Below are 14,882 nucleotides of genomic sequence, written 5' to 3'. Positions count from 1 at the left end.
TCCACTCATCATATACCTTTCCTACTATATGCATGTAAGAGCGAAAGAGAAACGTAGGGTGAGGGTAAAAAGAGACTTAAAAACCCCTTTTTTCTATCTTATCTATTATATTTTCCCCTTTATATATATTTTCCTCTCTCTTTTCTTTTTCTAATGTGCGGTTTGGATAGGAAGAGGTAAATAGATTTATCACCGATTCGTCAAATACAGATAATCCAAATTTGTTGCCGAAAGCTTGTACGTGAAGTGGTTAAGATCATGCTTTCAGTGAATTTGGGGAGATTTATAGAACATTTACATTTCAAGTCTTGAAAACAGCTTCGACATCGTGTCTCAACAATCAGAAACGTTGCTAAAGTGGCGGGAAATAGTTTACAAAAATATCCGCCAATCTTCGTCCAATATGGTCTCGTAATTAAATACACTTTAGGAAGCATCCGGTATGTATTTCATACGCATATGATTTACATAAATTCTCACTGATTTCTTGTACTAACGCAAGAATGTGTCATTCATGATAATGATCACACCTAGACACCGTAAAATAAATTTTAATTCCAATATACAAACCATGCACTTCATCACATTCTTATAAAAATTGACACATCAAATGGGTTTATTTTTTACTTCTTTCGAAATTTCTACGGATCGACAGACACATTTGATTCAAATAAATTTCTTATTAACGTGTAAATTGTCTTCCAACTTGATTCAAATTAACCACGGAAACAATTTTAAAAAAAAAAGTTCTTATATACGTTACGGTAAATGTGTTAAATTGGTTATTATACGTAATTTGAAATCGTCTCGGTAAGTGTGATAAATTTATCACTTTTACCGATGATTATTCATAATACCCAAGCATCGTTGCTAAATTTGATAAATACTAAATAAATTATCACTTTTACCGGCGATTATGTATAATATCCAGGCTCGTTGGAAAATGTAATACATCCGGAAAAATATTTATCTGCTTTACCGGTGATTATGCATGATAGCCAAGGGTCGTTCGTTGTAGTTGGATTATAGTTACGGTTGCTAAATGTGAGTTCATTATATCGGGGTTAAAAAGTAAGTTTTGCTAAATAAACACTCGTTATAATGAGGTACGATTGCAGAATTCGTTAAATAAAAGTTTCCTATATTGGGGCTGATTGTATACGAACAAAAACTTTTAAAAGTTCGTTACATCAAAGAATTTCTCAAATGAGAAGGCATTTTGTCGAGGTACTATCGTAAAATTTGTTAAATGCGAGACCGTTATATCGAGAGCCAATTGCAGAATTCGTCAGATAGGAATCAATAGTAGGAGTTATTTCTGGGATCTTCGGAAAAATTCACTAAATCAGAGTCTGTTATATCCGGTTCAGACTCTGGCTCACAAGTGCGGTCATCTAAATAATAAATCTTAACACGAGATATGAGATTAATCAATACGAAATCGCGAGTATGCATAATATCCGGCTAAATGTGATGAATTTGGTATGGTTTATCATGTTCACCAACGACGCTTGGGTATTATGCATGGGATTCAAACCCTCGCTACATTGGTGGTGGTCGGCTGAAGTTGTTTTTCGAGGTGCGAATGCGAGCGGATCTCCCCGTTATAATGTCTCGCCTTAGAGAGCAACAGACCTTACAACGATGCAATTATTCAACCATTACACTTCACACATACTTTTAAAAGTTGATCTCAGCACTATAACAAGCAATACACAGAAACAAACCTCTCGATAGATTCACAGCACATACACCCCCATTTCCCAGCATCTCCCAGGTCTTCTTTGCGACCACCTGCTAAAATGCCTTTATTGAGACAGTCACGAGCCATGATCTGGTTAGGAAGGTATTATAGAAAATCACCGGTAAAACTGACAAATTTAGAGAAATTTATCAAACTTACCAAAACGGCCGGTGATTATGCGTGTAATAACTGGATTTATCACATACATTACCGTAACATTTATATTTCTTCTGAAATAATGAAATTGAAATTTTATGTAAATCCATTACAATATCTAGACAATAAATTCTAAATTAAATATTTCATTAGTATTCGTCTCGATATCTTTGGGGCCGTTCAAGTATTATGTCAGCGGATTTTTAGCCAGTGTTGACCCCCTTCCCTTGTCAGCAAAATTGCGTCAGCTCTGCCCCCTCCCCCATCCTAACGCATATTGGGATCAGAGACGTGCGCGGAGGGGGGGGGCGACGACGACACGAGCCTCCCTCTGATCCCTCCTAATTTATTTTTTTTTTACTAAAAAATTTTTTTTTTATAATTGAAATTTCAGAATGCCTTTATATGCTATCATAATTATTCTCTGTTAATTTTTCAATGCTATTTGAGGGCTAAGAAAATTTCTCTTTAAGAAGAAGTCCATTGCGACCCACCCTCAACGCCAGAGGTCTTCAACCTTTTTCTAGTCACGAGCACTGTCTGTACCCATCATCAAAAGAAGAGCGCCCTCTCGAAAAGTTTGGCACGCCAATACATGAAATCAGGATGATTTCAATCCTTGAATGCACAATTTGTGCAAGGTATTTAATTGGAACGCTGACCAAGTGCTCGCGAGCACTAAATCGGACACGAGCATGGAGCACTCTGGGTGCTTCAGGGAGCTACCATGGTGCGAGCGAGCGACGCGTTGAAGATGCCTGCTCTACTCTGCACATGCTAAACCCATGACCTGCGGGGTATCTGATATGTCCCGCCACCACAAATCTAATTTTGTAAAAAATGAACTAAGCGGCACTTTCACAGATCGTTTGAGTGGCCCTTGGCACATTTTCAGATCATTTGAGTGGCCCGTGACACATTTTCAGATCATTTAAGTTACCCGCAACACATTTACAAGACACTTGAGCGGTCCGTGGCACATTTAGAGATCCCTTATGTGACACGTTACACAGTTTCAAAGCACTTAAGCTGCAAGCAGTGCAATTCTACATCACTCAGGTCGGTCACCCACGGCACATTCCCTGTTTACTTAAGGAATCCGCGGCGTAATTACGGATAATTTGAGCGACGCGCGGCACAGTTCCACAGCATTTAAGTGGCCCGCAACACATTTCTAGAACGCTTTAGCTGCGTGAACACATTTCTAGAACGCTTTAGCTGCCCGAACACATTTCCAGATAACTTGAAGGATCTGCGGAACAACTGAAGGATCACTAAAAAAGGTGTCTATAAATTATTTATGTCAGTAGGGAGAAACGTCAGTTCAGGGGCCCACAGACTAGGAAGAGGTTTACCTCGTTTTTGCCACGCTCAGCAAAGATGTCATTAAGAATATTTCATATTTTATAAATGGTGGTTAGTGGCGTAAACATCATTGACCCCCCCCCTTTCCCCCTTTTCATCAAAAGTCATCAAACCCGAACCCCCTCCACCTTATCGATGCTGACATAATACTTGAATGACCCCTTACGAGAAATTATTGACGTGAAATATCTCTAATTACCAAAAAACCATGTATAAATGTTTCAATTATCTTTTTTTAATATCAAATTGCGTCAATTAAATTCATTAATATTTTGAGCTGGTGAAACAGCAGATATGCTTTCCTTAAAATCGTAATTTCATATTTTTTCAATCACGTTCAACGTCAAATATATATATATAGTATATGTATATGGTTATCACACGTTCATGTACTTATTATCCATAAGGCAAGTCATGTCTTTCATCTGCTCAATTTGTCGTGCAAAAACAAGACGCGATCTCGCCAAGTCACGTTATGATAACCACCATCAAGATGAGAGTTGCGAGTAGTGTCCATATCGGTTGTGGGTTCGAAGCCGAATCGACGAGAGCCGATGGGCAACCGACGACCTTGTGGCTCTGGGCCGTCCGCCTTCTCTCGCAGTCATCCCTCTGAGGCCCGATGCAGGCCGCGTAGGCCATCGCGTGCGGTATGTAGGTCTGTTCGAGAACTCCTCTGAAGAGATGAGCCATCGGTCCATGAGCGTATACGGGTACGTCCTCGCCACCGTGGGTGTCCCACCTCCTGGGAACAGCACTCTGCTGCACGTAGTTCTTTTCCTCTGTAAAAAGGTATAATATTTTTTCTTACTCGTGTAAGTAATTTCGGTTTATGGAAATTTGGCCTCAGACATTTCGTCCCCGCACATGTCGCCCCTAGCACGTTTCGTCCGCAGTAAATTTCGCTCCCGGAAATTTCACCCCTGACAATTCGCTTTCCCTGACCGTATGAGAGACCAAGTTAGTGGCTGACTATGTGAGTGACCAAATGATTGGGCGAGTAGCCATATGAGCTACCAAGTGAGTGGGTGAGCAACTGTATGAGTGAATGGCCGCATGAGTGATCAAGTGTGTGACCATATGCATGGCCCCCATAAGGCTAGGCTGACAGGGCTCCAGCCCTGGGGCGCGGGACAATTGCCATAATTTTTTCCATGCTATAAATGCACTAGAAAGGCCCGTGAGCAGTCTGGCTTGGGGCCCGCAAAGATCTTAGCCTAGGGGCCCCTTCTCCAGGATATGGGAGGGCAATGACGATATGAGTGACGAAATGAGTGGTCGGTGACCGTATGAGTGAGTGACCGTATGTGACTGTATGACTGGCCAATTGAGTGTGGTCACTCATACGGTCACTCACTTTGCTACTGATACGGTCACTCACTTTGCCACTCATACAGTCATTCACTTTGCCACTCATACGGTCACTCACATTGTCGCTCATATGGTCACACACTTTGTCACGAAAATGATCACTCATACGGCCACGCAATTGGTCACTCATACAATCACTCGCCTACTCGCCTGTCTACTCATGCGTTCACGAAATCACTGACTTGGCCACTCAACCACTCACTTGATCATTCAAATGATCATTCACTCTTCCCATACAGTCAGTCACTCACACTCACTTATTCATGAGGTGATGGGAGGCGAAATGTCAGGATTGTCGAAATTCCCGAGGATGAAACTTACCAAAGGTGAAATGTCGGGAACAAAACGTCGGGAGAAAATTTCCGGATCCTCGTATAATTTCATCAGGGGAGTCTTCAACGCGTGACCTGCGGGCCGCATTTGGCCCTGGGAGCTTTTTGTCGTGGCCAGCCGATCATTTTCAGTAAATTGTCGAGAAAACATTGAAAAAACTATTAATTCTACAATAAATGAAGGAAATAATTCCGGAATCGACAAAAATTCAGAATTGCTTAAATAATTCCAAATAACAGTTTTTGAAATTTTTTGTCCATGTTTAACTCGATCCCAACTGTCTCCTTCTATTAAGATGTTACTAAATTACAGGACTTAGTGGCCCGCGGGAAGTTTCAATTTGGCCCGCCGTGTCAGAAAGGTTGAAGACCCTTGGTTTACATCTAGATGACATCTATCATGTTAAATGGTTTTTGTTTTTCTAAACCGTTCTCACCTGTGTTCACTATAGTCAGGTTTTCCCTTCCCGTGTTGGGATCTCTTTTGTATCCTGGGCCGTTTGCGTAAAGTAACGTCGTATATGGCATGTTATCGACATCGGATGGCTTGTTGTCCATACCTACGGGAGAAATGCACGTTTAATCATTCACCAGAATAAAATTTGAAAAAAATTGCATTGAGAACTCATAACCTAACTCAGTGATTCCCAAATTTTTTTATGTTGAGACATTGCTCCCTTGTAGTGGAGATCAATGCTACACGGAGTCCCCCTTTAGCGAAGGTCAATTTCGAGCCACAGCCCTCCTTAACAAAATCCAAAATGTGACGTTTTTATAAGTTCCATATCACAAAGAAATTGATCTAATGATGTAATGACTCAAAATTTAACTGCACCGTATGTGTCATTATGGCAATGTTAGTAAATGAAAATGATCCTATGGATCCCTTACAATGTACTCACGGGCACTCAGGAGTCAGCAGTCAACAGGTTGAAGACAGGAACATGCTGGAAAGTCTTGATGTCCCCTAATCCCTAATGTTTAGGTCGGGGTTCCCATGGTGTTCCTTCCTCATGTCTATCCGTGGCTCCTCAAAGCAATTTAACAACAAATCGCTTGGAAAAGCCGCTTGAGGCATTGATGCACTCTACGACTCCATTACAATTAGAAGGTTTTAGTTCAAACTAAGAAACATAACTGCAAAACAAACTTAATCAGCAGTTATAAATGTTAAAACGTTAAAATGACTAGTAAACATGGCGACCTGCGTTATTGCAAGATAAAAGAGATCAAGTGAGTAGCAAACAGCATTACAGTCGTATACCAACAACACTTAAAATTTGCATGTTAACAAAGAATCGAATGCTTAAGAATGTCAGCATCACTGACGTCATATAGTCTTTTTTTTTTTTCGCCGAACAATCTCGCGTCACAATCCTTTCTCAGATCACATAAACGGTGCATAGTTTGAGAACCCCTGGTCTAGGTTATTCGTATTACGCACTCAGTGCTGCCTTCTATCTTTCAAAGTGGAAATGAGATATGAGGATGTAGGTAGTTTTGTCGGTGCGTGTATTTTTCACATCTCAAGACATTGCAGAAATAGTTTTGCTATAAAAAAAATTATATCATAGAAACCCTCTGTATCTCGACATTCAACATCTCAAAATAATCCTACGAAATCAATGTGATCGCACCTCTCTGCCTCAAAGGTCAAACCACGACGATAGTAAAAAAGGACTCTTGGGAAAATTATTTACCTTTCGCATAATCCTGGCTTCTTTTCACAAGTGAAAAAAAATTTGAAACAGAGCTACTACCCATCATGATGATGGATATTGTTACTCATAGGGTACGTGGAACTTAAAAAATAGGGGGGGAGGAGAATAAGAGTTTCATTGGAATTAGCATTGTGTGAAGAGACTGACAAAGATCAAGAATTGCGATCCTACCTGTAGACGGGAAAAAATATCATAGCCACTTGTAGTTATGAGTAAATGCTTTTTGTTCGTTTGTCGAGTAATATAATATCAAAAAATGACGGAGAAACAGAAATAGGCTTCCAAAAGAAAAAATATACACATTTCGAAGTTTTCTGATTTAAATTCCGTCACGAATTCATCATCGCCCTACCCTCGATTTCTGTTCACAAGTATGGAACTCCTTTCAGAATTAAGGGCATAAAGCTCCTCGAAAAACCACAGAGGTCATTTACCAAACGAATAGTTAGCATGAGTGGCTTGTCTTATTGGGAGAGGTTTGAATTTCTGGGTTTGCACTCTCTGGAATGGCGTAGAATCACTGCAGGTCTGAAGATATTTTACCAACTTGTCCACCAAATTGTTTATCTACCACCGGGAGAACTTTTCTTCGAGTTCATGAACAGACGCGCCAACCTACATAGGCATTACTTCCAAATAAGAATACCAACGGCCAGAAGAGATTGCTTTTTCCACGGTTACAGGTGGAACATGGAAGTCTGCAATCAGAACTTGTAAGAGCCTCCTACGCGAGATTTGCTTCCGCTATTGAAGATTTCGACCTGGCACCGTATGCCAAGTGCTTTCCCTTCTGACTATTATTTCTGTGATTATTTTTATTTATTTTTTTTTATTATTAGCATTATTATTTTACTTATATTCATTATTTCTTTTCCAGTGTAAGTCTATTTCATGCCTTCTCGGGTTGTTGTAAATAAATGAATAAATAAAATGTATCGAGATAGAGACGTGTGCGTGTTCTACTATATTTCATTAAAACTTGACCGCTTCGATCTGCTTTTATTTATCTGCTATTCCAAACTGATATGAAATTACAGTATATTATAAGAGCTTCCATTATCTAACCTAATATTGGATTCCCTCGTCTTGGATACCCTCCAAAAGAGAAGACATGCGAATGATCCGATGTGACGACGATCAATGTATCTTCAGGCCTAGTCAATTCCAATGCGACTGCTACGGCTTCTTCCAACGCCAAAGTGTCCACCAAAGCTCTGTGAGCGTTGTTGAAGTGATGAGAATGATCGATCCTACCACCTTTATAATAAAAAAATTTATGATTTTGTGACAAGCCTTATGAAAATCAACAGCGTTTCCCCACTTTTTTACGGATAATTTTTAATCGAAGAATTAATATTTCAAATACAAAGAGGAATATCTATACGAACCTTCTACCATCAAGAAATATCCTTTGGAGTTCTTACGTACTATATCTATAGCTTTCTTCGTCATCTCAGCCAATGATGGCTCACCATCTGGTCCTGAATCCCTGTCGATTTCGTATGCCATATGACCGTAGTTGAAAAGTCCTGAATGATAGGAATCAAAGTCGCTTAACGATCTAGTAATCAGGGCATTATCTCAATATTAAGAATGCAGATTGGAACTCATGTTTTATTGTATTGCATTAAAGAATTTATTGCAATAGGGATAATTAAGCTGACAGCATTTTTTAGAGAGAAAAATGCGAGATGGCACCACCTGTCCGCAAAAAAAAATTCTATAGGTAAGCAAAGTTTCCAACTATTACTAAAATCGCTGAAAAAATTGTAATGGCGATAAATGAAGTATTACTCCAAATATAGTAGTGAATAAGAATGTATTTCACGAAAGAAAACCTTCAACATGGCAAATATGAGTGATGAATATTTATATTCACAATTATACAAATACAAATACCACGCCACAACAGGCAAATTGCCCAACGAGGTGGCTGACTTAAGAACATCATGGATCCCCGAGCCATTTTTTGGAGGCCCTACCTACTACTGCTACACCACACCCCCTCCTCCTGCCCGTGGAACCCCCAACGAATCGGTACATGCGGGAATGTGCGTGTACGTGTAGTGAAACCTGACGTGAAGTTTTTTGTTTCTCTGTAATGCTTGTTATGTGTAGTGCTGCCATCTGCCACCAGTTTTTCTAACTATGAGTGAAGTGTTATGATTGAATGATTTATCGTTGTAGGCGAGACTTTTTTTAACGGGGAGATCGGCTCGCATTTGCGCCTTGAAGTTGGGAACCACAGAAAACCAACTTCAGCCGACCACCACTGTGGGGTTCGAACCCGGATCCTCGCATCGCGAGCCGTCACTATAACCACTCGACCACCACAGCGGCGTGGTGGTTATCATGGTGGTTATCATGACTATATTTGTCGGGCGCGGTAGCCCGGTCGATAAGATACTCGCCTAAAGTACCAAAGGATGTTTAGAGGTGTCGCGAGTTCGATACCCGGTTCGTCCTTGTCAGAAAACTTTCCTGACACAGGGGTACAACAAAAACGGCGACTTGACCGCAGCAAAAAATTGCTACCGCAGGGGTCCCCCATCGAGGGTTTAACGTACCAATCTCTCGATGAGTATAAGAAACAAGCCTGCCGTTCGGAATCGGCAATAAATTGTAGGTCCCGGTCTAATTAGCCCTCGTGTGCAGAAAATGACCGTGGTGCGACAAAAATGATCAATGACTATATTTGTCATAAAAATAATCTTTTATTTCGGGAAAAATAAAAATTGAAGGATGTTGGGCACGATCTTGGCTTCCCATGGAAAAAATTTCCTTCCTTGAGGAAAATTTAAAAAAAAATTCTTATTCACTTTAGGCACTCAATTTTTTTCTCAAATATTATAGGTATTTTTATACGTGAGCATTAAAGATTTGCTTTCGTTGCTTATTTTTTTCTTGAGCTTTAACACTTAACTCATTAGTTAGAGGGGTCATTTTGACCTCATATTTTTTCATTTTTTAATCATGAAAGTTGCGTCCATAAAAATTTGATACATAGTTTTTAAAAAATTTAAAGAAGTCATGTACCTCTCCATTTTTTAGAATGTGTGTCTTAATAAAATAAATTTTTTGGGAAGACAATTATAAAGAAATTTGAAAAACTATTTAGTGAATTAATTGACAGATGAATTAAGTCATGTAAAAAAACCCATGGCTTTTATGAAGACTTTTTTTGGTTTAAAATGCATTGTTATTTGCTGGGGTCAAATGACACCCTTCCCCCCCCCCCCCCACAATGCCAGCTACGCACAGAATTTTCGCAACGCCAGTTAAGGGTTAACTTCAGTAACACGTACCTCTTTCAAAAAATCACTAAAATTTCCTGCTACTTTGTGCCATAAAATTTCTTTGAAACATTTTAATAAGAAATCCTCTTAATTTGAAGTATGTGAAACCTTTGTGTTGAGCGCATACAAAGTTTCAAGTAATTTGAAACACATGGTTTTTGAAAAAATTTTCCTCATCTGACAAAAAAAACTCAATTTTGAGAAAATAACATTTAATAGAAAGCATTAGCACACGTAATCCTTGACAGCAGTTTACATTAAAATATGTTAAAAATGCTTCTAGTGTAAGTAGAACAAAAACTCGAACACAGATAGACACAGAAAATATTATAGTACGTGAAAATTTAAAAATTCGAAAATGTAATTGTTAGAAAATTTGCATGCTTCAACCTCCTTAAGAGAGTTTTATTACAAATGGGGAAAAAACGGAACATTTTTATGAGTTAAAAAAAAAAACAGCCATTATAAATGTCCTAAAATACGAATCACTTCAAAACCCTAAGAATAACTCTTGTTGCTCTTATTTTGAAATTTCTCAAAGCTTTATAAGATAGGAGATAACTTCCGAATGATTGATTTTCATTTCTTCGAATAAAAACAAAAATAAAACAAAAAACTCATTCATCAAAAATCTGTCAGAAATGGTTTTTTTTTTATTTGTTTAAAAGAGGAAAATATAGGAGTGGGATGAAATTGACATGAAAAATATTCGCTGGTGGGAAATGTTTCCGGAAGATGAGAGACAAAAGCAAAAACTCACCGAGAAGATAGTCCGTCTTTGCAGGATCAACGAGATCGAAATCTTTCTTCTTCCATACGTACTGATAGTCGAGATTTCTCAACCTCTTATCTTTTTGCCATTCCTCGATCAAGTCCCGGCCGTCTTCACGCCGTCCTAAATCGCTCGATATATGCGACTCGAACGCTTTCTTCGGCAAGAAGTGCCTCCGACCGCCTCCGAGTATCACCTAAATGGACATTTTTCAAATGATTCATACGCTGTTTGCGAAAAAAAAAAAAAAGATGGGGAAGAGATGCCTAATGACAGACAAAATGAATGCAACTCCAAAAGGTCTCAGGAAAGAATTTTTCATTGCAAATTATATAGAATTTGTTTCTCAAGGCGGGGAGGGGGCTCCTATCCTATAACATGATAAAAAAAAACCTTCTTATGTAGAAATATTGTTAAAAATATTATTTATATTCATTGATTTAGTTTACATTGTTAGTACATCTACGGTATTTGATTGTGTATGCTATTCTATGCCAGTATGAATTTTTTCCTATCTCTAATACTTGAATTTTAACAAATTTTCAAAAAATGTATTAAAAACAGCTTGCGCGTATGATAAAATTGCATCCAATCAATATAATTGAATAAAAAATAATTACAAAAGAAGACAAATGTTCAGTTCATGAAATGATGGGTAATATTGAGATTCTATCTACTCAATCTTATTAAAGATTGAAATTAAAGTTTTAAAAAATTTAAAAAAATTTATAAACCATGTATTTATTCAGTAGTTTTCTTTTATTTTGAATCTATTTTTATTCAGTTTTTTTTTTTTGTATCATATTATTTTATCATGCGCTCAAGCTGTTGTAATGCTTTTTTTGAAAATTTGTAAAAAAATTAAGTATTGGGGATATGTAAAATTTTTACCGACATATATGATGGCATATACAATCAAATATATGTGGTAAAAGTTTGATATAAATCAATGGGTAAATAACATTTGTAATAATATTTCTACATAAGAAAGTTTTTTACCATGTTAAAAGGTAGGAGACCGCCTTAAGTTTACACAAGCGCATTGCATAAAACTTGTCTATGCGTGTGTTAGTATGTGTGCATTGTACCGAAAGAATATTCAGATACAATAATAAATTATCACTTTACCTGTTTCAAAAAAGCCAGCAACGTAAGCGAATGACATGTGTGTGTAAGCGGTTCTTAATAAAATTAAGTACCGTATATACTCATGTATAAGCCGACTCGTATATCAGTCAAACCCCCCCCCCCCCACTTCAGCACCACGAAAACCGCAATAAATTGAAAACCCGTGTATAAGCCGACGCCAAAAAATCCGCGCATTTCAGAGAAAACAAATTCTTATATTTTGATGCAAAATTAATAGCTTACGAAAATTTACGATAGAAAATGATTCAAACTTTTTAATCCGTTTCTTCTGAGTCTCCAAACTCATCGTAATCCATCAGATCATCATGTGGGTGCGGCACTTTCGTTTTTATCTTCATCTGGGCTATCATCGCCATTGCCACTTTCAAAGAGGATGTCATCTTCAGTTCCATCCATCGCATTGCTAATGCAACACTTTTCGAAGGACCGGATGATAATTTCGGTGGAAACAGAATTCCACGCCTCATGTACCCATTGGCACACTAGGCAGATGTCATGTTTCTTCAAGGCACCACTTTTGTAGTTTCTTTATCATCGGAACTCATCCATTCGATCCACAAATTCCTCAAATAGTCTTTGAAAGGCTTGTTGATGCTCACATAAGGCTTTACAATCGACGTTAACCCACCTGGTATCAAAGCCAATGATGTTTTCGATTTCTTTGCCTCGTCTTTGACATTATCTGGGGTTTGAACATCTCCCATACCAATAATGCCGGTTTCTCGAACACTGCTACAAAAATGACTACTGATTGCGGGGGTCGATATTTTCTCATCAAAAACTGACCCGAGTATAAGCCGACCCCCCCCCCCTACTTGAGGAATGACTTTTTCCACAAAAAAAACTCGGCTTATACACGAGTATATACGGTAAACGCGGTACTACTACTACTTAGCCGTACATGCACCTCGTACACATCACTCTGTGGAATTTCTAACGAATCGAATCATGTCGGAACGTGTTGTGTGAGAGCATACATGGCCCTAACGTATTTATGTTGTCAAAGTTGTCAAGCGCTTGTCTCATGTTCTTTTGCTGGTGCTGTCTGTGTTTCATATTTTGAATTAAAGATGGTAAATACGTGAATATTCATGTTACGTAAGTATCATTGTGTTGGACTGCCCTTTACAAATGGGAGACCGGCTCGGAGTTTGAAAATTGCCAAAAATAAACTTCAGACGACCACCACAATGGGGTTCGAACCTGAATCTACACGATGAGAGTCCAGCACGATGCCCATACGCCACCGCAGTAGTTCGTCTGGAACATTACTGATTATAGACACAGATCATGTAACATATAACGTTGATTAATAAGCAAGTCTAATCTGGTGAGAGAAAGAGAGGTGATGCCATACTCCGCTGAACAGACAAAGTACGTAAGACTGGATACCAAGAGAACATGGAGTTCGGTAAGAAAATTCACATGCCTCAGTGGGGAATCGAATCAACAGCCTTTCGTAGTCCTGGAGAGTTCTCTAACATTAAACTAGAAAGGACTGGCATTTTCTTTCCCTAAAGTGTATAAGTGCGCAGAATTAGACCGTACATGGCCAGCCTCCTTATAAACTCTTTTCGTACTTGGATAGTTCGATCTGGATGACAAAGTTTAAATCAAAGCACGTAATTTTGCCATTTGCCGTACTGAGGCAGGATTAACTCTTACCTTTCATATGTGGTAGTATGAATATAGATTACAGAGTGAATTTCAAATCGTAATAATTGGTATTCACACGACCACCTCAATGATAACTCAAAATTTACTTACAAGTTCAGGTTTTACGCGCCGTGTCGTAGATGGTTTAAGTTTTAGTATACATTAAGGATGTTCTAGAGACGATTTCCACTCCAATCTAATAATTGGATCGTTACCTACTGGCAATTTTATGAGTTTCTTCTCGCTCCTCGAAATTAACATTCAATGAATATAGTTCCGTCTCAATGATTGTTATTGCCATCATTGCAGGCATTCATACTAGTGATCGGCTCATTCAAAGATTCCTTCAGAAGCAGCTCTTACGTGAGAATACTTAATGTGGGATGGAAGTGCTAGTACTTTCTTCTACAACCACAACGGAAAAGTAAGCATAACAACATTAAATGTACTTTGTTCAAGTAAAGCTTCCATCTCGATGATACTCGGTTGGATTGGTGATATTGACGTGATAACGGGAAGTTTCCGCTGTAAACGATCTCGCTGAAATATAACGGGTAATCCCTTTATTCGCTATAATACTGTTATCCCTCAAGTAAATGGGCAATAATGGAGCGAAACTAAAATGTACAACGAACTGTATCGAATCGTTGAACGTCGTTGCGTATTTCATATAGCCAGACATCTTCACAAAAATACTTCTAATCAATTCCATTGCTTATCATTTCACGTTTTTCAGTGATATTGCGATGTTATTTTTATTGCGAAATATAAAGTGGAAAACTAACTGAATTGTATTAGTGTATAGTGACAATATATTAGTAACTATCATTTAAAAGACTTTAATTGAATTAGAACTAGGATCTCTTTACATGATATTTTGTTATCAATCTATTTTTTGATCGGGAATTTAGATAATTACGTGTTCGCATAATAACCTTAAATTGCATTGGATGTAATACTTTGTGTTAACTAACGTTTATGTTCCTGCCGGGATCATTTTCGATAAGTTGTCTCGCCAGATCTTTGCAAGTCTCTCGTCCTTCTTTGGGGACTTTGTCGTCGCTTTCCCAGTACCTGCTGGCAGCGTGACCGAAAACTGCGGCGGGAGTTGCGTGAGTCACCCTTGTAGTCGTTACAAGTCCTGTCGATTTCCCTTAAAAATGCGGATGCAGAGAAAACACAATGATACACGATATACATTATAAACACAGTATAGAGTGTATATTTAAGTCCACATATACCATTTATCTTTTGGACGGTCAGTTGCAGAAACATACTTTAATTAGAAAAAGGTATCCCAATAGCGTGAGCAGTTTAGAT

General features: G+C 38.4%; 1 protein-coding gene across 1 annotated transcript in view; it reads right to left on the bottom strand.

Moving 5' to 3' along the window:
* Positions 1-533: 533 nt before the first annotated feature.
* Positions 534-14,882, bottom strand: part of LOC149082520 (alkaline phosphatase, tissue-nonspecific isozyme-like) — a 63,304-nt gene continuing 48,955 nt past the window's right edge. The window contains exons 4-9 of the mRNA XM_089235774.1: positions 14,537-14,715; positions 10,746-10,953; positions 8,078-8,218; positions 7,755-7,946; positions 5,406-5,528; positions 534-4,047 (exon numbers count right to left, since the gene is read on the bottom strand). Of these exons, the coding sequence (XP_089091900.1) occupies positions 3,734-4,047; positions 5,406-5,528; positions 7,755-7,946; positions 8,078-8,218; positions 10,746-10,953; positions 14,537-14,715 (1,157 nt within the window). The 3' untranslated portion in view covers positions 534-3,733. The remainder of the gene's footprint in view (positions 4,048-5,405; positions 5,529-7,754; positions 7,947-8,077; positions 8,219-10,745; positions 10,954-14,536; positions 14,716-14,882) is intronic.

This window comes from Pholcus phalangioides, unplaced genomic scaffold (assembly GCF_987345545.1).
Source record: "Pholcus phalangioides strain wild (caught in Gottingen) unplaced genomic scaffold, Ppha-v1.0 ptg000009l_1, whole genome shotgun sequence".
NCBI classification, from domain to species: Eukaryota; Metazoa; Arthropoda; class Arachnida; order Araneae; family Pholcidae; genus Pholcus; species Pholcus phalangioides.
Note: the sequence above shows the minus strand (reverse complement) of the source record. Positions and strands in the feature narration are given on the sequence as shown.